This window comes from Ostrea edulis, chromosome 9 (genome assembly GCF_947568905.1).
Source record: "Ostrea edulis chromosome 9, xbOstEdul1.1, whole genome shotgun sequence".
NCBI classification, from domain to species: Eukaryota; Metazoa; Mollusca; class Bivalvia; order Ostreida; family Ostreidae; genus Ostrea; species Ostrea edulis.
The window spans coordinates 35,777,929-35,805,469 of record NC_079172.1 but is presented as its reverse complement, the minus strand read 5'-3'; the positions used below and the strand labels follow the sequence as shown (position 1 = coordinate 35,805,469).

The 27,541-nt window shown below is 36.9% G+C and overlaps 1 protein-coding gene across 7 annotated transcripts; it reads left to right on the top strand.

Annotated features, from left to right (window-relative positions):
• The first annotated feature begins 187 nt into the window (after nt 1-187).
• On the top strand, nt 188-26,113 carry LOC125668333 (basic immunoglobulin-like variable motif-containing protein). 7 transcript variants are annotated; one of them, XM_056148985.1, is made up of 11 exons: nt 188-203; nt 2,578-2,724; nt 17,211-17,420; nt 17,598-17,742; nt 18,379-18,792; nt 20,040-20,160; nt 20,459-20,554; nt 21,272-21,376; nt 21,495-21,722; nt 22,945-23,028; nt 25,206-26,113. In XM_056148985.1, the coding sequence occupies exons 2-11, from the start codon at nt 2,695-2,697 to the stop codon at nt 25,648-25,650; spliced, it is 1,878 nt and encodes a 625-aa protein (XP_056004960.1). In that variant the 5' UTR covers nt 188-203; nt 2,578-2,694; the 3' UTR covers nt 25,651-26,113. The 7 variants fall into 7 exon arrangements, with proteins under 7 accessions (XP_056004960.1, XP_048758307.1, XP_048758283.1 ...); XM_048902350.2 differs by lacking the exon at nt 188-203 and adding an exon at nt 940-960; XM_048902326.2 differs by lacking the exons at nt 188-203; nt 2,578-2,724 and adding an exon at nt 3,680-3,825.
• The last annotated feature ends 1,428 nt before the right edge of the window (nt 26,114-27,541 follow it).

The window sequence follows — 27,541 nt, the reverse complement described above, 5'->3', positions numbered from 1 at the left end:
TTTAGTCGACTTGCCATTACTCTCTGATTTTGAATATGTCTGCCTTGGATCCAAAATTAAGTTCTCTCCACTAAAATACGAAAGCAGGCGTGTAATGTTTGAACATGTATATAATTATGTGAATTAAATTACAGGAAGGGAGAAAATGCATATTAACGGACCAGACAGGGATTCTAATCCGGGCCTCCTGAATCTCTAGTCAGGTGCTCTACCAACGAATCCGCCTGACCGCTACATATGCACATGTTCTGGACACCATAAAACTTTCTGAGTTTATTCTAAACTGCCGGCCTAACTATACCATTATACAGAACAGCAATGTGAAATTTGTACACATGTATATTAATCTTTTAATTGAATATTAATTCACATAGTGTTTGAAAATTTATAGAGAAAGTTGAATCTGCATTCGAATTGATTAAATCAGATAAGAATTTTACATTACAAAATGCATCATACAATTGTGGGTTTTTTTTCCCTTCACTTTGGAAATAATATATGTGACATCATTTTTGTTATACAAAATTAATTTAAGATGGACATAATTTTTTTCCATTTGGTGTGTTTGTGCTTTTAGTCTAGTTGCTACTTTCAGAAATGCATACTTCCAGCAACTCTGAACTAGCAGCAAGCTATACTGCATTAATTAGCAAAGATTCTAACGAATGGCTTTGTTAATACTAAAATTACTTTTTCGTTCAGATAATGTTAGCAGCTAATTAGGTACTATATATAATTTGTTTGGACTTGTTGTTAAATTATATTTGTAACCGGAATGGAGAAAATGCATCAGACCAGACCTGGATTTGAATTTGGGGCCACTGAATCTCCATTCCAGTGCTCTACCAACAGAGTCATCAGGTCACCATCATCATCATCATCATCATCATCATCATCATCGGTATTTTGATTAACGTGCAGGGTTAGGTGCATCTTCCACAGCAGTGGGCTCCCTTCCAGGTAACTGGCTTGCTGCACGCATGGCAGACCTAACATTTGGCTTCCAGGCATCTCTGTCCAATGGGTTGACATCACGAAGTCCCCACTGACGGTGGTCTTTTTCTAGCTGTGCTTTCCAGGTCATCTTTGGTCTCCCTGGTTGTTGTCCTCCCTCTTTTTTCATATTAAAGACATCGGCGATCAAACCTGTGTGACCACTACATTCCAGTCCTCCCTCCTTCAATTGTTTTCACCCTAAAAGACACACAACTCAGTGTGAAGGATCAATGAAATGATATGGAAGCAGGGTTACCAAATCAAATTTCACAAACTGACATGAAGTATATTACACTTATTGTGTTATTTCTTAGTTCTGCCCTTCCTTGATGAATACATCTTAGCCAAGTGGGGAGCGGAGTAGACCAAAAACCCTTGGCTTGCGAATATGTGATGACTATGGCTGTCCTTGAGAGATGAATTTGAGGAGATCCAAATTTCTGTGTTTGCAATATTAAAGAATTAAGAGTGAGCCTAATGCTTGCAATCATGGATTGATACCCCTCATCTTGGTTGCAAGCCTCCTGGAATCGAACATATAAAAACCGTCTCCCACCAATAGTACTAATAGAAAATTTCTTAGATCTCTTCACTAAGACCAATATTTAAAATGACAGGGGATAGTCATATTTTGATTGACCATGATTGGGATAAACATACTTCAATGATCAGACCTTAAAATGGTGTTTTAGATCTGCTTATCCATTAATCAACCATGAATTACACCCTCTACCCCAGAAATTACATTTTTTTTAAAAACATATTGCTAATGTGCTAGAGATTATTAGATGTATTACATTGTTTTTTAGTTTATATGTGTATTTTCTTTGTAATAGGTAATTCATATCAAAGCATATTAAACAATGTTTACTTAGAAAAAGATGCATTAGTAGCAAAAAGTGAGTCCCATGTTTAATATGTTTATAATGCACTGGAGACTGCGACCAGAATGTTTCAATGTGTACTCTTGAAATTAAATATGAGATTTAAAAAGATGTAATTTAATTCTTACCAGCCTACCATAGTTTTGACTTGGAAGGTAGCGGAACCAATTGATATTTTTAACTTGTGTTTTAGCTCTGATTATTTCACTCTATACAGTGAATATTCACTTTGAAGTTTTGAACATACTGCATCCTGTTTAAAATTAATTAGCAACAAAATTCCAGAAATTCGAATTCCGGCCTGTGCCATTGCATTTTCTCTCTTCCTTGGGCCACCCAGGAAAAAGGGGCAAGGTTCAGTGATGTCACTCAGATGTGGGAATGGGGCCACCCTGAAAAAGGGCTAGATTAAATGAAGTTATCGGGGGGCGGGGGGCAGAGGGGTCACAAAAGTGGAAAAAAAACAACTATCCAGCTAATACATGTATAGGAGAATTATCAAATATATATATATATTATCTATATGAAAGCATATAAACAATCAAATGATGTTTTCTAAAAAAAAATGTGTACATGTCACTAGTATTTTATGTAATCATTTAATTAACCCTTAATTAGATTTGCTTTTTTAAAATGTGTAAATTGGAGGTAGATTATGGAACCTAATGAAATCAAAGCCTTTTTATTTCACTTCTAGATTTCAGTGACATTTGTGACAGTGCCCCAGATTTAAATCTTCACACAAGTGGTCTATACTGATCCATTGAATCTCATCTTGAAGCAGGTATGAAGTATTCGTCATACTGGACGACAAATGAGAAGGAAGTGTGGGGGCCTGACTAAGGTAACTGCCTGTGATAACAACATGTTAAGGCAATCTCGGGGGGGGGGGGGGGGGGGGTCTCTATTGATTGCTACAGACCTGCCTGTTTAATAATATTGTGTTCTGTCTAGATGTCTTGTGTATACTTTAAAGATCATTGTTCCTCACAGTTTGAATTTTCTGTAACACCAGTTGATTACTTAGGTCAATGGAGTTTCATTCCTCAGTGTGAATTAAGAAATATATCCTGAAATCTATGATACAAAATTTATTCGCTTCACAGAGTTATGTATACAAATGACTTCTCATTCATTTGTTGGTTTTGTGCTGTATATAGGTTAAGTACTGGGGTATTTAAAAGGAAACCGGTGTATTACATATTGTAAACCGTTCTGAAGATCGATTCCATTAGACCCGACACGAATCCAAACTCTGTGTGACAGTATGCTTTTTCTTTTAAAGGCGTGATATTGGTATCTATATCAAGTTTAATCAATATTGTCCTGCTTCTTGTGTAGTTTTCTGTAAATAGAAATGATGAAAACTTCAGTCAATAATGTATGTGATTTTACTTCACGATTAGTGTAATGGATCGATCATGTTGTACAGGTGTTGTGTGACAGACATTAACAAAAAAAACAAAAAAACTTAATCTGAATTCTGCAATTTACGTGTCAAGGAAGGTGTTACATACATTGACAAACTATTGGATTGTCTCTGTATGAATCTTTTTTATTAGCTATTTAAAGATTTCAATGACAGCATGAAAATCTTTATAATGCAGAGTGCAGACATACAATTTGTAAGTTTGAGGAGAGAGTTTTGCTGGCTTAAAGCCATGCAGATCCTGTAAAATGATCACTATCAAATGGGGTTCAGGAAAATCGAACCTCTGAAAAGAAAATCAATTACTGTCTGTAAATGTTTGGAACCATGCCCCCCGTCAGTGCATGTTAGCCATAGAATCTTTTTTGGAGGACTGGTATTTAAAAACCTTCATAACATGTTGAATATTTCATGAATATTTCAAATTAAATGTCGACTGCCATGAAAAATTTAATGCATTGTGATTTTAAGATGAGGAGGGTGACTAGTGGCACACAGGTCTGGATGTGTCAGCAGGTAAGCTTAATGTGATTGTATATAACTGACAAACAAATGCAGTGGCCAATGTTCCTTGTATGCACAACATGAGAAAGAGTTGTCTCCCTTCAATCACTGATTTTCAGAACATTTCTCAACTACAGGTCATAAAAACGATCCCATCTAGTTCTTATGAAAAGTACTTTTTAATTTGTCATTTAGAAGAGCACATTGATGTGGTCATATTGAACTTTTGCAGTTTAACATAGTGCTTGTTAATTTTTTTTTACTTAACAATTGAATCATATCTCCTGATTTCATACAATCAACTCTCTGTAGGAATTTCTGTTACAGTATATTGTGAGGCAGTATAGACAACACAAAGAGATGAGAAATATCTGTTGTCTGTTGTTCTATCTGTCAATCACATTTTCTAACTTCAATGTGATTGACATGTTATTTGTGGTACGATTCAAATTATGCACTTATGTATCGTAATTTCTTGATAGTACTTCAACTTCAGTATTATTGTTATTAATAAGTTTGATGTTGCAATAGCGATGTTGAGAAGGTGATAAGATTAGTCTTGTGTTGCTTCAATAGTAATATTTTTAGATGCCCATCTTTTGGCGGGTCATACTATGGTATGGACATAACAATCTGTACTTGTGTTAGCTTTTTTGTGTGTACTGGTCGTACCTTTCACATTATGAGGTCTAGGACTATTGAACTTGGTCAGTTGATGTATCTTTGGGGGTAAGGGTGTTTCCATCAATGTGATCTGCTGATGGATCTTGGAGTATGTGAACATAGATATGCATCATGTACATGTAGTTCCAGTTTGGCATATCATGTACCCTAGCAATGCACTTCATTAAATTAATCTGGTGATTTGGAAATTATGTTGAGAAGTTCACCTCCTTAAATCAGTGTTAAATAAATCCTCTGCTGCATTAGTGATGTTGGGATGGTTTTGAGGTTTGTGTGACTTCTGTAAATAAGTCAAAAGCTAGATATTTACATTTCTTTTTTTCTTTTTTTTTTTTTACCTTACTTTCATTTTTGTTGGAATGTTCTCAGTCACTAAAATAATCATACTATATGTATCAAAATTTAAAAGCACATTGTTCCCATTCATATGGAAATGCTATTATTTCAATTGGTAGAAGTATCTTCCTCCTAGTCCTTGTTGCGCCCGTGGGCACATAGGGCAAGGACTAGTTTCTTCCACTCCTCTCTGTCTTTAGCAGTCTTTTCAATTTTGCCCCAGGTCATGGCGCCCAACCTCTCTCATTTCTGTTTCAACGGTCCAGCTGAGTCCTCCAGGTGGTCTTTGGATGGCCTTGCTTTTGTGTTTCCTTCTGGAGTCCATCGAAGTGAGACCCTAGTGATGTCATTGATGAGTTTCCTTAAGACATGCCCAATCCATCTCCAGCGGTATTTCATAAGTATGGTGCGCATGTCTGAGGATTTTGATCTTGCATGTAAATTCTCATTTGAGATTTTTTTAGGCCAAAATTTCGGAGACCTCCATTGTGGAAGCAGAGGTCTACCTCTACCAATTGAAATAATAGCATTTCCTCATGAATGGGAACAATGTGCTTTTAAATTTTGATACATATAGTATGACTATTTTAGTGACTGAGAACATTCAAACAAAAATGAAAGTAAAATGTAAAATATGAAAAATAAATTTCATTTTTGAAAATGCATGAGAGTATGAACAGCATAGCTTCAGGACGGCATACTTTTCATGAAGCGCTTAACATGCTTCACAAAGAATGCTATGTAAAGCGTAACAGTTTATGCCCTCAAGTGTTTTCAAAAATGAAATTTATTTCTTACAAATAAATCCTATGTTGCAGTTGTGATGGTGGGAAGGTGCTGAGAAGTTTTGTGTCACTTCTGTGTAGTTTGTCATTGATTTGTGAGGTTGGTGGACCGTGATATTAGTTATTTAGCCAGGTTTCTGTCGCTTTTTTTTACTTGATCAATAATTGATACAGGGATTGAAAGATGGAGGTATAGTTATATTTATCACAGTCTTATTTACCTACCTGTATCTTTGTTCAGTGAATTCAGAGTTTAGGGGGTTTGATGGATGTGGGAGCAGAACAGGGTCATGAATGTAGGAGGGGGGTGGGGGGCATTAGCAGATCAAAGCAAAATTTAAAGGGAAAATAAAAGGGATGATGGGATCAGAAGATGAAAGGGAAGTAGAGGTAGATGTGAAAAGGATGAGGGGTCAAGAAAGAAACCAGGGAGAGAAAAAGCAGTCAGGTTATGAAGGGGGGGTGGGGGGGGGGGGTGATGTTTAGTGAAGTACTAAAGTGATGTGTGTGGGAAGAGGGAGGTAGAAGGAAAGGTTGGGAGGATTTAATGTCTATGGGAGGGAAGGGAGTTAAAAAGAATGGCTTGAAGTAGTCTTAAAATGTGGGTGGGAGGGGAGGGAGTTAGAAAGAAGGGCTTGAAAGAGTCTTTTATGTGTGTGGGAGGGGAGAAGGTTAGAAGAAAGGATTTGGAGGATTTAATGTGTGTGGGAGGGGACTCAGGGGAGGGAGTTAGAAGGAAGGGTTGGAGGATTTGATGTGTGTGGGAGGGGACTCAGGGGAGGGAGTTAGAAGGAAGGGCTTGGAGGATTTAATGTGTAAGGGAGGGGACTCAGGGGAGGGAGTTAGAAGGAAGGGTTAGAAGATTTGATATACGTGCGAGGGGAAGGAGTTAGAAGGAAGGGCTTGGAGGATTTAATGTGTGTGGGAGGGGACTCAGGGGAGGAAGTTAGAAGGGAGGGCTTGGAGTATTTGATGTGTGTGGGAGGGGACTCAGGGGAGGGAGTTAAAGGGAAGGGCTGAAGGATTTAATGTGTGTGGGAGGGGACTCAGGGGAGGAAGTTAGAAGGGAGGGCTTGGAGTATTTGATGTGTGTGGGAGGGGACTCAGGGGAGGGAGTTAAAGGGAAGGGCTGAAGGATTTAATGTGTGTGGGAGGGGACTCAGGGGAGGAAGTTAGAAGGGAGGGCTTGGAGTATTTGATGTGTGTGGGAGGGGACCCAGGGGAGGGAGTTAGAAGAAAGGGTTGGAGGATTTGATGTGTGTGGGAGGGGAGATAGTTAGAAGGAAGGGCTTGGAGGATTTAATGTGTGTGGGAGGGTACTCAGGGGAGGGAGTTAGAAGGAAGGGTTGAGAGGATTTGATGTGTGTGGAAGGGGAGGGAGTTAGAAGAAAGGACTGGGAGGATTTAATGTGTGTGGGAGGGGAGGTTGTTAGAAAGACTGGCTTGGAAGAGTCTTTCATGTGTGTTGTAGTGGAGAGAGTTAGAAGGAAGGGCTTGGAGGATTTGATGTGTGTGGGAGGGGACTCAGGGGAGGGAGTTAGAAGGGAGGGCTTGGAGTATTTGATGTGTGTGGGAGGGGACTCAGGGGAGGGAGTTAGAAGGAAGGGCTGAAGGATTTAATGTGTGTGGGAGGGGACTCAGGGGAGGGAGTTAGAAGGAAGGGTTGGAGGATTTGATATGTGTGCGAGGGGAGGGAGTAAGAAAGAAGGGCTTGGAAGAGTCTTTTATGTGTGTGGGAGGGGAAGGAATTAGAAGGAAGGGCTTGGAGTATTTGATGTGTGTGGGAGGGGACTCAGGGGAAGGAGTTAAAAGGAAGGGTTGGGAGGATTTGATGTGTGTGGAAGGGGAGGAGTTAGAAGGAAGGACTGGGAGGATTTAATGTGTATGGGAGGGGAGAGAGTTTAGAAGAAAGGGTTGGAAGGATTTGATGTGTGTGGGAGGGGAGGTTGTTAGAAAGACGGACTTGGAAGAGTCTTTTATGTGTGTGGTAGGGGAGAGAGTTAGAAGGAAGGGCTTGGAGGATTTGATGTGTCTGGAAGGAGAGAGAGTTAGAAGGAAGGGCTTGGAGGATTTGATGTGTGTAGAAGGGGAGAGAGTTTAAAAAGGAAGGGCTTGGGGGATTTAATGTGTGGGAGGGGACTCAAGGGAAGGAGTTAGAAGTAAGGGTTGGGAGGATTTAATGTGTGGGAAGGGACTCAAGGGAGGGAGATAGAAGTAAGGGTTGGGAGGATTTGATATGTGTGGGAGGGGAGGGGGTAAAAGGGTGGGCTTGGAGGATTTTATGTTATTTATGTACGTGTGAGGGAGGGGGTCAGAAGGAAGGATTGGGAGAATTTAATGTGGTGTAGGTGTGAGGGGATGGTGTGATATCGATGGGGTGAGTGGGAAGGACAGGGAAGAGGTAAATTTCTAGCTTTTGTCAAGTTTTGCGGAGGAGGATTTTGTAAGATTGAGTACGTGTCAGGTAAAGAGATACCTTAGTTCTTTGTAAACTTAATGTTTTTATACTGTGTTATAAATACTGCATTATATTTTCTAAGAAAGAGTATAAAAGGAAAATTTGTTGCCCTCTTTTTTTCCAAATGATTATATCACAAGGCAGAAAACTTTTCCAATATTTTAATTCATTCTTCTTTTTTTTTTAATAATTCCTTCCAGAACAAGTTATAAAAATCATGAAAGTCGACACACTTTTAGACATTCATTTGCAGTACGCTTGTTATTATAAGTCCTTAATCAGATTTGATACTCATTGAACCGTTTTAAACAATTGCCTGTACTCTGGTAGTGCACCTTTCCATTTTAAGTCAATGTCGAGGTTTATGACTGTTGAATGTGAAGAACAGGCAATGGAATAACACAGAGAGCTTTTTATTGATTATGGCTACTAATCATTGATGAAATTTCCAGTTATTGAGGTAAATCTTGTAATTTGAAAATCATTCCTATTTTAAAAGTGTTATAGTGTCAGTTTCTCTGAATTTTGGTAATTTAGAAAAGTTTTCATTGTTACTTTGTATTGTACTTCTGTAACTGTTGTTGAGTTCCTTGCAATTTCTGAGAGGTGAAGTTTACCCCCCCCCCCCCCTCCTCCCCTCCCCTCCCCCTCCTCCCCCCTTCCTGCGTGTTTGTCTTTAAAAGGATCCATCATCCTTTGTGCATGTTGATGACTCACAGAAACGTCTTGATTTTTCCTGGAGGAAGTTTTACAGAATTAATAAGCATTCAAGACTCTGGGGTGATCTGTTTATATACATAGAGATTTGGGTGGGTAGACTCAGACTGACTTAAGTATGTTGTAATATATACAGAGATTTGAATGTAATATCTATTTTTCAATTCTCAATATGCCAGTTTGCGCTTTTATCGAATTCTTTCATTACATGGGTTTACTGGATTAAGTACAGTGGAGCCTCGGTAATCCGGACGCCATTAATCCGGACGCTTCACCTTCCGGACGATTTTTCTAGGGAACAGAATTTTTATACATTATTTTGCATCATTAATCCGGAAATTCGTGTTCCAGATCCGGACGGTCACTTTTTACTACAAACCGTTATAATGCAATGAAAATTGTACCGTTAATCCGGACGGTAATTATGTTTAGGGAAGGTCTGTGTCGGACAATTTTAGCAAGGTGTAAATTATAAAGAAAACAAGCCAAACTGTCTAATTGAAGCGATTATCTGTACCCTGTCAACACATCCTTCTAATTAGGTGGTGTGTGATGATACATGTAAGTCCGTTTGATAGCACGTGCCGATCGAGACATTGTATTGCCAATTTTCGCACATAAGATCTTTATTGCATGTAGTGTTGAATTTTGTAAATAAATCTGTAGCATATTATTTTATAGTCTTGATCAATACCCTAATAGTATTAATAAATTAAACATCATGCCGTAATGATATTTTTTTAACTGCTACACATATCAGTTGTACTGATTCGTAAATTGATATCGGCTTATTCAAATCTAAAGAGTGTAGATTATACTTCTAGATTCTGGATTTTATACTGTTGATTGGCGTGAAATATACATGTATGTTCATGCACATGTATATGTAATAAGTTTTTAATGTTTAGAATGTCACGCATGTAGAATGTACCTGTGTACGATTGATTCTTGTTACGATGTTGTAGAGCTTTATTGCTTTCGAATTTTTAAACTCTGGGTAGAAGTGAGAAAATTACCATTTTAAGGAAAATGACAATTAAATTCTGTAATGTTAGTTTCACCCGAGTTTTGTTCCGTTATTATCGCATCATGAAAATAATAGGTGCGCGTGACTAGATCAAAGCAGTAGTGGGTCTTGATATTACGAGCTTAAATGATTTTGTTCTCCCGATATTGTCTTCGATAATTATAGAATAAGAAATATAAACTCTGGCAGATTGAATTTTGGTTAAAGAATGTTGTCAACTGACATGATAATCACGAAATTCTTATATCAACTTTGGATGATGAAGATTGTTTTAACAGACCGCCGAACCTGTGAATCGTGACAGATTGAAATTACCGGCCACTTTAAGAAGTAAAAGTGTGATGAAATGTTTGAAGTGTAAATGATTATGTTAGTTACTAATGATTTATTTACTTATAGTTACATAAAGTACTTCATTATTTGTTTTAGTGCATACGGTACACAGTTTTGTATATTTACTTGTAGGGATCATATGTATGTACAATGTAAGCACAGGCAAATACACTGAACACGTACATTAAATTTTAGTGCTTTGAAATACATGTAAATGTTACGATTATCATAATTTATTTACTAATGCAAATGGTGAAATCCAATGATAGAATGTGTTTAATTCACTATGCATCAATAAAGTAGGCACATATCGGTTACTTATGCAAAGCTAGAAAATATGCGATTCAATTATCCGGACGCTTCATTTATCCGGACGATTTTGCTGGGAACCAAAGTGTCCGGATTAACGAGGCTCCACTGTACATAACAATGCGAGATAAAATTCACAGGAACAATCAGGACATCCTCTCCTGTGTTACTAATTACTACCACTTCCTCCTTATCATGAATGGATTAATTTGAATGTTTTGATTTCCCTAAAGTAGTAATAAATGGATTTGGACAAATTATATAGAAGACAAAATTGCACTTTAATTGCATCTGCTGGAAATTAACACAGACCAAGAATTTTCTGCTATACAGTAATTCAAGATATAAGAAATATCTCTGAGCTCTCAAATCTAAGACGATCCTTTTAGATAAGAAAAGTTGACCTAGTGGAAATATTAGAAAGCTTTTTGAAATATTAGAAGACTGTATGAGATATCAGAGGGCTCTCTTGGATGTTTAAAGAATCTCTGAAGTGCTAGTAGACTCTCCAAGATTTTTTAAGGCTGTCTCAGGTATTAGAAGGCTTTCTGAGATATCAAAAACCTCTGAGATATTAAGATGCTCTTTGAGATATTAGAATATACTCTCTTAGATTTTAAAAGACTATCTGAGATATTAAAAGTCTCTTGGAGATATTAGAAGGCTTTTTCAGATATAAAAAGGCTCTTCGAAATATTAGATGGCCAATTCTGAAATATTAGAAGGCTCTCCAGAATAATAGACAACTTTCTGAAATATCAGAAGGCTCCCCGAAATATTAGACGGCTTTCTGAAATAATAGAAGGCTCACCAAAATATTAGATAACTATCTGAGATTTTAATTAGATGTTATTTATGATGTGAGATACAAGGAGCACTGAAGTCTGTAATGTTCACATATCACCATCATAAAAGTCATTTGTCAGTACTGCAAGGTTAAAATCAGGTGTGTGTGTTTTGAGAAGAGCTTTAACTTTGTTACATATAATGTTGACATAGTGATGGATTTAGGCTTAAGCATTATTGATTTTCCAGGTGTCACTTAAATGTTGATACAGGTAGCAACATTCAGATGGAAAGAATGTGATCTAAAGGCTCTCTCCCTCTAGCTCTCTCTCTCTCTCTCTCTGTTTCTTTCTCTGAGACTCTTCTTTCTGTCTTTCTTTCTCTGTCTATCTTTTTCTCTGTCTACAGGTATTTTTCTCTTTCTCTGAGACTCTCTCTCTCTCTCTTTCTCTCTCTCTCTGTGTTTCTCTCTGAGACTCTTTTCTTTCTGTCTTTCTTTCTCTGTCTATCTTTTTCTCTGTCTACAGGTATTTTTCTCTTTCTCTTTGAGACTCTCTCTCTCTCTCTCTCTCTCTCTCTCTCTCTCTCTCTCTCTCTCTCAAATTGTCTTTTTCTCTCCATCTCTCTCTTTTATTCTCTGTTTCTCTCTCTGAGACTCTTTTTTCATTGTCTTTCCTTCTTTCTGTCTATCTTTTTCTCTCTGTTTATAGGTATTTTTTCCCCTCTTTTTTGAGACTGTTTTCTCTCTCTCTCTCTCTCTCAGACTGTCTCTCTCTCTCTCTCAGAGACTGTCCTTTTTTCTCCGTCTCTCTCTCTCTTTTATTCTCAGTGTTTCTCTCTCTGAGACTCTTTTCTTTCTGTCTTTCTTTCTCTCTGCCTATCTTTTTCTCTCTGTTTACAGGTATCTCTCTCTCTCTCTCTCTCTCTCTCTCTCTCTGAGACTGTCTTTTTCTCTTTGTCCCTGCTTTCTCTCTGTCTCTTTCAGAGTGTCACATTTAAAAACAATGTTCCATTTTGTTGTTATATAGTTGATTATGATCATCTGAATGTTGCTTTGCAGTGTTAAGAGTTGACAGCAGACATGAGGTTGATTTCCAAGGTATATATATATATAACTTATTCACAGCATACACACCCGTGTGAATTTAGTAACAATAGTATCCCGGAGTAGTTATCTATTAATTTAAACACCACGTGACAATTCCTAACAACAATTAATGATCTACAGGAATTAACAAGTTCTGCTTATCTGGCACTTTGATTGAGACTGTTTAACCCGCCTTATGTAACACGACCATTTCAAACATCTCCTGAGATTTGTCTTTAGTATCCAGCGATTTTTTATTCAGTGTGCCAGGTTTTATTGTTCTTTTCCATGTTTGCTCAAGTCATTAAAAAGTCGCCTCAAAATATTCCATTCCCTGGATGGACTTTAAATCTGAGATTATAATGACTGTGATTTTTTTGCTTTAAATCACATGGTGTGATACCTCTATTAGCGCAAAGGATGCAGAATTGAACACTTAGACACCGATTGTGAGACAAGCCCAGCTTTGTGTCCGCATAACACTGCAGAGTCTTAATTACTACCACACCATTATCTTGCAGCCATTTTGATGTGGAGAAATGAAGTTCATGCAAAAGTTGGAATATTTCAGATTTGACCAGGTGTTCTTGCCTCCATAAGAGGATTTTATATGTCTGTTATTCATTGAAATCTGGAATAATGTGCATGCCTTATTGCATATCATCCTGCATACGTTCAATCACAGAATAATGTCAACAGTGACATATCTGACGAGATAATATTTAAACCCTCGCTACAGATTAACGTCAAGCAGTCAGAGTATTGCATTGTGAAAAATTAAAATAACAGGATTCTGTGTGATGGTGATGGAGAATTCCAACAGCTATTTTAAAACGACCTTGCGTGGACCAGCCTTGACCCGTAGTATGGATCTCATGGGTCGTAAACTTGGTTTGAAGTTCAAGGTCAACTTGTCGTCATCCTCCCCTGCAATATTCAATCAAGTGAATATATATATTGATTATACCACATTTTAACAATAGAATGATACTTTGATTTATAATGCAAAAGTTCTTAATTCAATTTTTGGCTGGGTTGCAAAACATACATCCAGCAAATATATGGTGAATGGTGGGTTGATGTGCGGGCGGGTGTGTGGGTGGGCAGATGGGTGGTTATCCCTGTAATAGGGTAAATACTTTGTGTATAATCAACTCCTCTCACACCTCTAACTGACATTCCCTGTACAGTTGTTATGGATATGCATGACTTTTTGAAAGTCATCACTTTTTTCGAAAAATTTACATGTAGATGAACTTTGTCATTTTTTAAGCATGTCTTAAATAGATGGTACTTATTTTTGTAATCAACTCCTCTTACAGCATTTATTTGACATCATTCAGACCTTGTACAGCTGTTATGGAAGCATAGAAGATTTACATATGTGTCTTTAGGTCACCTGAATTCATTCAGGTGACCTATTGCTATCTGTTTTTGTCCTTCGTCGTTCGTCGTGCGTTAACATTTGAACATTTTCAGCTTCTTCTCTGAAACCCCTGAACCAATTTCAACCAATTTTGGCATATAGCATCTGTGGGTAGAGGGGAACAAAAATTGTGAAATTCGTGGTCCCTGCCCCCCTGGGGCCTGAGCAAAAACCATAAAAATGAGTGTAATTTTAAAAAATCTTCTTCTTTACTCCTGGACATCAAGAAGCCAAACTGTGGGCATAATTATAATGAGCGTTGAGCCCTCTACCAAAATTGTGAAATTCATGGCCCCTGGGGCAGGGGTTCTTGTGTTAGGGTGGGGCTCTATTGGTCATATAGTGAAAATGTAGAAATTCTTTGAAAATCTTCTTCTCTGTCTCTGGGTATTAAGTAGACAAACTAATAGCATGGTAATGATGAGCAAGGATGCCTCTTTATACCCCCCGCAACAAGTTGTGGGGGGTATACTGGAATTGGATTGTCCGTCCGTCCGTCTGTAGACGCAATGTTTTCCGGGCTCTAAAGCATTATCCTTTCCACCTACCGTCACCATATTATATATATGGACTACCCATGGGATGAAGATGTTCCCTATCGATTTTGGGGTCAAAGGTCAAGCACACTGGACATCTAAGTAGCAATATGGTTTCTGGGCTCTAAAGTGTTATCCTTTCCACCTACAGTCACCATATCTTACATATGGACTACCCATGGGATGAAGATGTTCCCTATTGATTTTGGGGTCAAAAGGTCAAGCACACTGGACATTGAAGTAGCAATATGGTTTCCGGGCTCTAAAGCGTTATCCTTTCCACCTACAGTCACCATATCAAACATATGGACTACCCATGGGCTGAAGATGTTCCCTATCAATTTTGGGGTCAAAAGGTCAAAGGTCAAGCGCACTGGACATTGAAGTAGCAATATGGTTTCCGGGCTCTAAAGCGTTATCCTTTCCACCTACAGTCACCATATCAAACATATGGACTACCCATGGGCTGAAGATGTTCCCTATCAATTTTGGGGTCAAAAGGTCAAAGGTCAAGCGCACTGGACATTGAAGTAGCAATATGGTTTCCGGGCTCTAAAGCATTATCCTTTCCACCTACAGTCACCATATCATATATATGGACTACCCATGGGATGAAGATGATCCCTATTGATTTTGGGATCAAAAGGTAAAAGGTCACGTGCACTGGACATTGAAGTAGCAATATGGTTTCCGGGCTCTAAAGCGTTATCCTTTCCACCTACAGTCACCATATCATACATATGGACTACCCATGGGATGAAGATGTTCCCTATCGATTTTGGGGTCAAAAGGTCAAAGGTCATGCGCACTGGACATCGAAGTAGCAACACTCAGAAAAGTGGTAGTTTATACCTATTACCAACACCCTTTGGGAGATTGGGGTAAGCGGGGGGTATTCTTAGTGAGCATTGTTCACAGTACCTCTTGTTAAAAATTGTGAAATTCATGGCCCCTGGATCAGGGGTTCTGGTGCTAGGGTGGGGCTCTATAAGTCATATAGTGAAAATGCATTATTTCTTTGAAAATCTTCTTCTCTGTCCTTGGGTATTAAGTAGACAAACCAATAGCATGGTTATGATGAGCAAGGATGCCTCTTTCAAAATTGTGAAATTCATGGCCCTTGGGTCAGGGGTTCTGGTATTAGGGTGGGGCCCTATTGATCATATAGTGAAAATGCATTTTATTTCTTTGAAAATCTTCTCCTCTGCTGCTGGGTATTAAGTAGACAAACTAATAGTATGATAATGATGATCAAGGATGCTTCTTTCAAAACTGAAATTTATGGCCCCTGGGTCAGGGGTTCTGGTGCAAAGGCGGGGCTGACCACATAGCTATTCAATGTTTCTTCCATCCAAAAGTAAAATTCTTATATTTAAACACAAACCTAATTCAAACATTGGAAGGTTGTTACATGATACTCAGGTGACCTATAAGGCCCCTGGGCCTCTTGTTTAAGAAGTGATCAGACATTCTTCAAAAAAATGTACATGTAGTTGAACTTTGTCATTTTTTAAGCATGGTACCTACTTTGTGTAACCAACTCCTCTCACAGCTTTTTCTTGACATTTTTCAGACCTTGTACATTATAGTCATACATTGAAAATATACATGCGACATTTCAAAAGTACTTCTGGGTTTTTTTAAATTCCACATTTGATATGTCATTTTCCAGTATGCTTTGTACTGCTGTCTCTATAATTATAAGATAACATATCTTAAAGCAACCCGGCCATTTCTGTTCTTGAATCAATTTTCCTGTAAAAGTTTGCGTGTATCATAATTATCTTTCAAGAGCTCCATATGATATATGATCTGGACCCAATTTGCCCCGACAAAATTTCAGTGATCTTTAAAGCAGAGTTTACTCTATTTGGGGCAAAAGAGATTTTAACAACTTTCTTCTACATGCTTTTGGGGGTAAAGAAAAGTGCTGGTGATCCTTGGAACTAACCTCATAGATGTGAGATGAAAAATACTGATTTTTATACATTTTTCCCTTCGACAAAGATATAGAAGAGCAATTTTGTGATTCCGAATCATATTGTTATCACATTAGATATCTTTCATCAGCACGTATGCCACAGATGGACAGATCAATCTTTCAAATTGGCCCAATGTGTCAGAGGTTTTTGGTCAAAAACTGCGATGGCAGCATAAAATGCTTCATATCTTTCACCAAATAATAAAGAATATGGCATGAAATTACTTGCAAATATCATCATGTTTTTATCACATGAGAATTAAAGTTTGAGAGCAGTATGTTTCAAATCTTCAAGATTTCACATGGATTTTTACATATTTAGGGGCCAAAATGGGCCCTTATCATGCATAATTCTTTGAAATTAATACGTCATCTACCCATAATTAAAAATTTGTATGAAAAAATGAAAGTCATTGTAATAATTGCATAATCAATGCTGGTAAACTTTTTTGTCAGTAATTTCGAATTACTGACAAATTCATATACCCCAAAAGCATTTTATCTCATTATTTTACTGTTCATGACAAATTCATGTATCCCAAAAGCATTTTCTCATTATTTTACCGTTGTGATCTTTTATATCAAGAGTTGTTTTTTATTTCATGACATGCATTTCATCACCTTATTAACAAATAGCATCTTACACTTTATGTGATATGCGCACACTATTTACAGACATATGCTGCATCTCACTAATGGAATGAGTAATCCATCAATTGTACACAGATTGTACATGTATTGATTTGAAGTTTTCATCAAGTAGAGTGCTCTATCTGTAGATAATAAATGTATATATACCAAAAAGAAAAAAGAAAACCTGAAATTTTAGACCTGACTTTTATAAGGATATTTAATGTGATAATTAAGGTATACATTATTGATTAATTATTACACAGGGATTTTGACGAGATTGTATATTGGATACTTTTCAGCGGTCGATGGGGAACGCCAGTAGAAAGTCTCTCTCAGGCTTTGTTCCGGCTCCACCCGAGGAACCCAGGCCGGAGGACCAGCCAAGAGGGTCAACCAATCGTGGGAGTTGTCCGCAGTTTGTGCCATACTCCGATGATGATGATGACGAAGAAGATGAAGAGGAGGAGGAGGAGTTTTTTGATGCGAGCGATAATTTTCCCCCTGCTCAGGTAAAGTAATTACATTTCCAGGTATTTGCCTGTCTTCTCATCATAAAGTGTTTTTGATTGTGTTGATTAGATATAGTTAACTTTTTAAAGTACATTTTCATTGGTTTTTAACAAAGCACATATGCGTAGATCAAATGAGTGGGGATTGTAATTAGATGTGTCTGATTTTTCTATCAGCCCTCAGTGCCGCCTCCAGCCATGATAGATGCCTCTATTGTGGCCAAACTCGTGAAGGAGGTGGAAGAACTGCTGCATCATGTGAGCAACGAAAACTTTCAGGCAGCAGCTGACACTGCCAAAATATTGCAACAGGCTGATCTTGGTAAGAGTCCAGGGTTCTGTACAATCTAGGTAAGGGTTCAGGGTTCTGTATGACCTAGTAAAGGGTTCAGGGTTCTGTTTGACCTAGATAAAGGTCCAGGGTTCTATTTGACCTAGATAAGGGTTCAGGGTTCTGTATGACCTAGACAAAAGTTCAGGGTTCTGTATGACCAAGATAAGGGTTCAGGGTTCTGTATGATTTAGGTAAGAGTTCAGGGTACTGTATGATTTAGGTAAAAGTTTAGAGTTCTGTATGACTAGATAAGGTTTAGTATGATCTAGATAAGGGTTCTTGGTACTTGAGGTATCATATGATCTAGGTGAGGTTCTGGATGATGTTAGTTCAGATTACTGGATGTTCTAAGTAAAAGTTCAGGATCTGGATAAGTGTCTAGGATTTTGAGTGATCTATGTTATGTTTTGAGATTCTGTGTGATTTAGTTATGGTTATAGTATTTTGAATGATTCATCTCAAATTTCTGGAGATTACAACTATTGAATTTTTAATGATTTGAATCAGAAGAAATTACTGATATATGAAGGGCAAAGTTATGTGATTATTGTTAAGTTTGCTGCAATTGAAGGTGTCTTTCACTGTTTTATTGTGGTTTATAAACAGATTGTCTTGTTTCTGTAGGAAACTTAACGAGAAGACTTTCAGTAGAGAGTACCCAAATACACGCCCCAAACAACAACACACGACAAACCTTGCCAACAGACAGACTGCCAAAGATTGGGGAGAACAATGCCACTGAAAACAGATACAGCAATGCAGAGGTCCGAAAATCAGCCAACTCTACAAAAAGCTCTGAGATCAAGAAATCCAACAGCGCCAAGCAAATGCAGATCATACCTCTAGGAGATTGCCCTGACAGTATGTTGAAGTCCGAGGAGAGGCCGTTTCGCTTGCCACCCATTAGAGACGGAAGTTCACAAATTCCTGGTAACTCTAGCATGATAAGTAATGACCTTCAGAATGGTGATGGTAACCTTGCATGGGAGGTGGATGTATCAGATTGGTTTCCACACGGCCAAACTGGCAAAAAACCCGGTTTGTTTTATTTTGCTTCTTTTGTTTTTAATTTCAAGGGCATTTTGTTGGCTGGATGAGCAGTGTTTTTGGAGCTGGTTCACTCTACTGAGTAATCCAATGATCGAAACAGGTCACTTCCCCGAATATTAAAGTATGTTGTAGAATATGATTTGATATTAGGCCAAACTTTTTTCAGGCCCAGAAAATAGAATTGTACAAGTATCTGTTGAAATTGTGCTTTGATGGTTAACAAACCCGTGGTTGGATTGTATACAGAAAATTTTCAATACATGTGGTGTATCAAACATATGGCATGAACAAGGTTGCAATAAAAATATTAAATGGCTAATTTCTTTTAAACAAACATTACATGATCAATTTATATAAAAGTCACTGGTCCAGTGACGTAAATAATTCTTCAAAAGGACAAGTGTATATACAGAATCTTTAAACAAAAATTCAGTTTTGAAAATTTTATAAGTAAGTTATCTTCGAAATTCAGAAATATATTTTTAAAATTTCATACTACAAATTGTTTACTAGTAGAGATAATGGGAGATGGCATGGGATGCCACTTTGTGAAAGACTTTATTCATTATGTGATAATGCTGACGAGTTTGATCATCATATTCTAGAATGTACAGCATTAATTGATAGAAGAAAAGATTACTCCCAAAGACCTAATGTTATTAAATTTACAGAACTAATGTCAACTCAAAAAGAATGTTGAAAAAACTCTGTATGTTTATTTTGAAAATTTAAGATGGTGTCTATGCTCCTTGATTCCCAGATTTACTTTTTGTCATGTCTTTTTATATATTGTACCTCTGACTATAGTTTCATTCATTAATGTACATATGTTACTAATTGTACCTCTTGTAACAATAATGGTTTGAGAGAATAAACTAAACTGATCATTGGGAATCATTATCTGTTAAAAACATGTAGTCAAAAATACATAAGTTGGTATATCATGATTGAATTTATCATTACTACAGTAACTTGATCCAAAGAGTTGGATTATGACTCATTGACAGGTACAGATTGCATCTTGTTGGGTCTGATGAACTGTGCCTGTCAACTCAACATGATCCGACTCTTTGGATCAAATTATTGTAGTAATAATGTTTATTTACCCATGTCCTTATTTTTGTTATTTTTGAGAATTTTGATAAGTGTGTTAAAACTCATTAAACTGGTACATGTACTACCTCCTTTAGGCCATGCAGGTGCTCTTAATTTTTGTATTGGATAATGAATTTCAGTTCTCACTAGTCAACTACAACCAAAAGAAACAGATGAATCTTACGAGAGTTTCATCCCCCCTAAAGTCACAGCCACAACTGCCGAAATCTCTACCAGAAAAGTACTGGACCAAAAAAGATGGTGAGTAATACCACAGACTTACAAGCACAATAATTAGAAGTCCCAGAATTCCTTTAACACTACATGTATATTATATGAGAATTGACTGAAAACCAGGTTTGTATTCATCATTCAGTGCAAGGACGACTTCTTGTTTTTTCTGCAGTGGTGCACGAGTATCATGTTGAAGATTTTAAATGTCCAAATGCAATGTATTTGGTGGGAGATTGAATTACTGTACACAGATAAAGCCATCATAGATTTAAATATCCTGAATGCTTATTATCTGGCTGTAAAAGATTTTGTCGTGATATTTCAGGAACTGCATCAGTCGACCGCAATACAGCAAATCATGCGGGATGACCTCCCTTGTGTCATGTTGGAATTTCCTCTTCAGCACTCTTGGCAATGGAAGGTATCATTCTCTCACCAGAGGGCGCGTTACGCAAGCTTCACATACACCCCTGTCAACGCTTGGAATCATGTGACTATATAATCACATGATATAAACAATCATTCTCTGTTTCATTTCCCTTTAAAAGTTCAGGCAACAGGTGATACATCAGGCTCTTTTCATAGCCCACTGACACTTAATAAGTACATATTTACCATTTAGCTGTTTGTCTCTTATTTTACAACTTTTATCCTATTTTTACAGCCTTTCTTACTTTTGATTCCATGTTTACATTTAAATCTCCACCACGTGTATGTCCTACATTCATATGCATATTACGAAGTAGTTCCAAATTTATGATCAGAAAACGGCGATTTTAAACAATTTACAGTAAGCATCAATTTAACTGCACCAAAAACATATTATAATATGACTAAATATTTAGTCCAAAACATAAATGTTGGATAATAGAAACTTTTACAAGATTTCTGTAAAAAGCCGTTGACAGAGGTGTAGTGTGAGGAGCGCACGGAACTCTGGGTAGAGAATGTGGAAGGTATGTCATGTATTAGAACAAATGACTGTATTTCAGTTCATAAAAGGAAATTTTAAAAGTCTACAGTCTTATGACTCTACAGTTACATATGGAACCACACCCATGCATCTATTTCAATCGACAGTGTTTTTTTACCATTACGCATAAAATCTCTTGATCTAAACAAAACTATTCTCTTTTAGCCTTAATCCTATAACTCAGGAAGAGGCTCTGACAATCCTGGGATTCAAGCCTCCGTTTGGGGAGATTCGATTTGGGCCATTTACTGGCAATGCGACTCTACTGAGGTTTGTACTTCAGTTATGCCTTCATTGTGTGCAAGGTAAACTGTCATTTGGTCATCATTCTAGGCAATGTTTTCAGGAAAAGAATCAAAATTCATCAAAAAAGATTTTTATCTTGTAGATGGTTTAAGACCTTGAATGACCATTTCAAGGTCAGAGGTCGAGGTTACTATTTGTATAAAACTCATGGAAAGAACAAAACCTATGGTACCTCCCCAGAGGAGGCCCTGTGGAACCTCAAAAAGGGACTGCAGGATCCCTCCACTGCCTTTATATACCACTGCCAGAACCACTACTTCTGTCCTATGGGATTTGAGGATACTCCTGTGAAATGTACAGAGGCTTATGGGTAAGATTTTTATTTCCCCTTCGATGAAAGAAGGGGGCTGTATTATTATGCTGACTGAGATTGGGTGTATATCGATTTTGGTCTGTCTGTCCATCAGTCCATCCTCACCTTCAATGACCTTGGGAGGGGAGTAATATGCTGACTGAGATTGGGTGTATATTGTTTTTGGTCTGTCTGTCTATCAGTCCATCCTCACCCTCTATGATCTAGGTCATTACTTTTGAACTATATGAGGTATAGAAAGTAAGTCTTCATACTTGATGAAATAAATGGTCAGTGTCATTGGTTTGTGACCATTAAAGATAAAGGTCATTGTCAAACCATTGTCGGATGCCCATGGTTGATCATGAATGAGTAAAAGACGAAATCAGCCCTAGGTATCTCACAGTGTAGTTAAAATGCTACAACTGAACATGAATGAATAAAAGACGAAATCAGCCCCGAGTATCTCACAGTGTAGATACAATGCTACAACTGAACATGAATGAGTAAAAGACGAAATCAGCCCTAGGTATCTCACAGTGTAGTTAAAATGCTACAACTGAACATGAATGAATAAAAGACGAAATCAGCCCCGAGTATCTCACAGTGTAGATACAATGCTACAACTGAACATGAATGAATAAAAGACGAAATCAGCCCTAGGTATCTCACAGTGTAGTTAAAATGCTACAACTGAACATGGTTGTGCTTTGGGATACTGTCTGCCTCTTTGTCTATTCACAACTTTAATCTTGGTCACAACTTTTGAAATAAACAAAACAGAGTTTCATCCTGGTGAAGCTCATGGTTACTTATCAAGGTCAGACTTCCTACAAATGAACTTAACCAAGCTCAAGGTCATATATGATTAAGGGGGGTGGGTGGGGTTACTGGAACCAGGTCCATTCATTTGTCTGACTGTGGAAAGATTGGTTTCCTTGCCATAAGTTATTTCCCTTTTCACCTGGAGTCCCATGGAGTGATAATGATCCCCATTAATTTAAACCTTAATGATGAATCATAGTACCAGGGCTGGACTGCAATAGGAGATTTACAGTGTAGAACTTAAGTGCTCCATGTACTAAGTAAATATATAAGTATGAACAAGGCTTTTCAAGTGAGCCATACAAGGCTATTCAGGTGAGCCATGGCCTCTTCTGCTCTGAATACAATAACATAATCTTAAACTCTTCCTTTCTACATTTGTGCTTTACACACATCCACGGTTATTAATTTTTAGGTGTGGACTATCCCAGGAGGATTTGAATACCTGGATCCTGATTGGAGATCCGGCCAGTGGACATCCAGCTATACACTGTAAAAGGTATGTCACACTTTGTAACACCTGCCTGGATCCTAATCAGAGATCTGGCCAATATACATCCAGCTATACACTGTAAAAGGTATGTCACAATTTGTAACACCTGGATCCTAATCAGAGATCCAGCCAGTGGACATCCAGCTATACACTATAAATTGTAACATCTGAATCCTATTCGGGATTGTAAGTAGTCTGCCTCAGTTTAAAAATTGATCATACACAGAACAAACCCTCACATATCAAATCAGTTATATCATCACAAAGTAGAGGGATATGTAACACAAATTGTAATGTCTGGATCCTGTTCAGAGATTTGGTCAGGAATTGTAAATATCTCATTTCTAAAATGGGTGGAAATGCGGGTATGTTAAGGCAGGTCATGCTTCATTTATGCACGTAAACTGCATAATTTTTAAAATCTGTCTTACAAAGAGAGAGGGAGCTGCTAACTCTTAAAAACTATTTTGGTTGTTTACATGAGAACATTTTGTATCATAACAACATGACAAACATGCGCTTCCGTATGATGTCATTACATGACTGTTATAAATAGATCATGGAGGTACCTTAATAGAAAATGTAAAAGTAGCACATTATCCCAAGATTTAAATATTGGTCTAACTGGCGATAATGACGGTAAAATACCCGTGGTATATCAGAATTACTGATAGAATCCTACCACTTTCAATAAGAAATAATTATTGAACATTTAAACACGAAACCATCTAGCCCATGATTTACATTTTTCACTGATGCTGTGCAGTTTTCTTTAAAAGTTTTCTTAACAGACGATTCTATCAGTAATTGCCATGTACATTAGTTTATGACCTTTCACACGGTGTATAAAAAGTCTCTAAAAGTATGCGGCCTAATGTGTTACTTTTGCCGTTTTATTTCAGTGTGTGACAGAGGAAAATCGGATCGACATGCTAAATGGAATGTTTTCTTCGTTAAACAAAATTGTCAATGAATGATATCAACATACCTTCTTAATATCAATAAATTCTCAGCGTTTCACATATATATTCCATATATCCCATGTCATATATTTCAAATACTCCACATTTTGTCGATATTTGCATGGCACACATAAACAAATTCCTTGCATGTGTCAACGTCACTCGATGTATAGTCATGACGTCATCAGTTTACTTTCATATCGATCAGACAAAAATTACACAACAGCAGTATAGCATTTCGAATTTCGTTGGATCTTAGTAGCTGCATGGTTTATTTTATGCATAAATAAAACTAAAATAAAAAATAAAATCGGAATTTAATATATACTTAGTGTTATACTTATTTCAATTATGACGTCACATTGTTTGGCGGATTTTATCCCAGTAAAAATTTTCATAACCTGCCTTAACGTACCCGCGAATAGACATTTATTCATAGTTATTGAAATCCTTATTAAAAATACACACTACAGCTGTGTTTGGTTTCCATTTCTAAATATATGGTACACATTGCAGTCTCTCATGAGTGAATCCATTTCTAAATATACTGTACACATTGCAGTCTCTCGTGAGTGTGAATCCATTTATAAATATATTGTACACATTGCAGTCTCTCGTGAGTGTGAATCCATTTATAAATATATTGTACACATTGCAGTCTCTCGTGAGTGTGAATCCATTTAAAAATATATTGTACACATTGCAGTCTCTCGTGAGCGTGAAAGATTTTAGATGTCATTTCTGTCCAGTCCTATTTATGCATTATATTTACAAGCAAGAGTAATTTTCTTTAACATATTTTTTTTTTTTTTTTTTTTTATTTGCAAATTTTAGTATTTGATAATAACATTCATACATACATTCACACACATAGTTATTTATAATAACATAATAAGGTTGACAGTACCAAGTAAAGAGAGGAAAGGCATTAATCAAAAATATTTTTCCATACAGCCCAGATTGTACTGAATTTTTTAAAATTACAGTTTTTTGAAAATATACAATGTTCAATTTCATATTTCATCCTAATATATTGTAATACACCCTCAAAAGATGGTGATCTGTTTTGTTTGCAACATAAATATATATATTGCTTGGTATATAAAATTATGAAATTTATTACTTTGTTGGAATTTTGTAATGGACAATCACCAAAAATAATATTAAAAACATTGAAACCAATTCTATTTGTTGTTAACATATTTTTTGGTTTTTTGGCAGATGGACAGACATTGTGACAGACATTGGCTGTGTGAACCCTGACTTTTTGGACATCCGTAGGTTAGAGAAAGGTATGCAGCGACGAAAAACCAAGAAAATTGGGGGAAACCTACACTGCATCATATCATTCACCAAATGTAAATTTCAAGCCATAAAAACATACAGAACGCAGATTCCTGTGCTAGGTGGGAAAGCGGGTGCAAAAGACACTGCCCGCGTTAAAGTGACAGTGGATAAAGAGGCCAATTTAAACACTCCCTTAAATGTGGACAGTGGCGAGGGGGGTGTTCTGATGCCTGAACTCGAAGCTCAGGGGAATTTTGAATTATGTCAGGCTGAAAAGGAAGAGAAGGATAAACTTCCTACATGTAAAGACGATTTTGAGGAAGAGGACGATACTCAAGATCTAGACACAGAGAATGAATCCTCTGAAAATAACTCATAACATCAGACGGAGAACCACATGTGGAGGCTGACCAGTGTTCTGTTGACCTTGACTTCTTGACCTCCAGTGTGTAGAAAATCAATGAGGTGTGGGGTTTTTTTCTCTCAAAAGAGATGCATTTCCTATTTCGTTTCGAAAAACATGCAGGAAATACTAAAATACCTACATGCAAGAGTTTTTTGGGGGGTTGAATAAAACAGCCAAAATGATGAACATTAACAGGACTGATATTTTAGTGCTATGCAACATTGTATGTGATGTACCTATAAGTACAGTACTCATTAGATGGTGGCACTAGTGTACCAGGCTTCCAATACAGCACTGAATAGGGGTGTTATAACTATAGGAAATCCAAACATTCCAAGGGTATATTTATGATGTGATGTATAATAGCTTCCTATATTTGTTTTTGTATTAAGTTTGATTTTGTTTTAATTTAAAATAAAAAAAAAAACCATTTCAATTGACTGATATTAATACACAATATTACATATACTATCTTACATAGTACACCGTATTACATAGTACAATATTACATACATGAAATATAAACATACAAAATATTACAAACACTGTATCATATGATACACTATATTCATGATATTACATACACTATATATTACAAACACTGTATCATATGATACACTATATTTATGATATTACATACACTATATATTACAAACACTGTATCATATGATACACTATATTCATGATATTACATACACTATATATTACAAACACTGTATCATATGATACACTATATTCATGATATTACATACACTATATATTACAAACACTGTATCATATGATACACTATATTCATGATATTACACATGTACATACACTATACATGTATATTACAAACACTGTATCAATCTTACATACTGGTACACATTATTACATTGTATAGAGTACCATTACAGGAGCTTAGTAGTGGTAGGAGCATTCGCTTCATGACTAGGAGGCTGCGAGTTCACGCCAAACCCAAGACATGAAAGACGTTGCCAAATGCCGGGTATTTACATGCGAGAATCACAGGTCTTTCAGATGTGACTTGAATATGGAAGTCCTGTGTCGCGGCAGGTGTTAGCACATTAAAGAACCTTCACTGAACGCTAAGCGTAGGTTGAAATTTGTGGTACTTCACCTAGAGCTGGTGACGTCTCAATATAGTGAAAATTGTCCAAGGGAAGTAAAACAAACAATAAACAGAGTACAGTATATTACACACGTAACACATTCATATTAAATTTCATATTATTACATATACTATATTATATACATGACAATACATACACGATTTTATATACACAACATTACATCCACAAGATTACATGATATATTACATACAATACAGGATTTCATAGAACAAGCTTGTAGACACTCACATTTTTTGCTTGATTAATTTGATACCTCACATGAAGCTTTGTTACCAAAAGAAGACAAACCCTTTTGAGTTTGACGTCAAAAGGTCGAAGTTCAAGGTCACTATGGGACTTCATAGAAAAAGCTTGTAGACACTCTACAGGCCACATTATTTGCTTGATTAATTGCATGCTTCACATGTAGCTTTGTTATCAAGAGAAGGATCCTATTGATTTTGAGATCCAAAGGTCAAGGTCACTATGCAACTTCATAGAAAAAGTATGTAGACACTCATTGCGAAAGGATATGTTCTGCCTTGCAGAGCTCTTGTAAAGCAATATTTCATCAGAGGATTTAATCCCACTGGCATCAACACAAACTTTAAGAAACCATGTTGATCAAAAGTATTTATCATTTTGAAAATACAGAGTAGAACATTTGAATCATGTTTTTCAAAATGATACAGAGACTTTAGTAATCTGTTCTTTCATTTATAAATATTAATGACACTATCAATCTTATTACA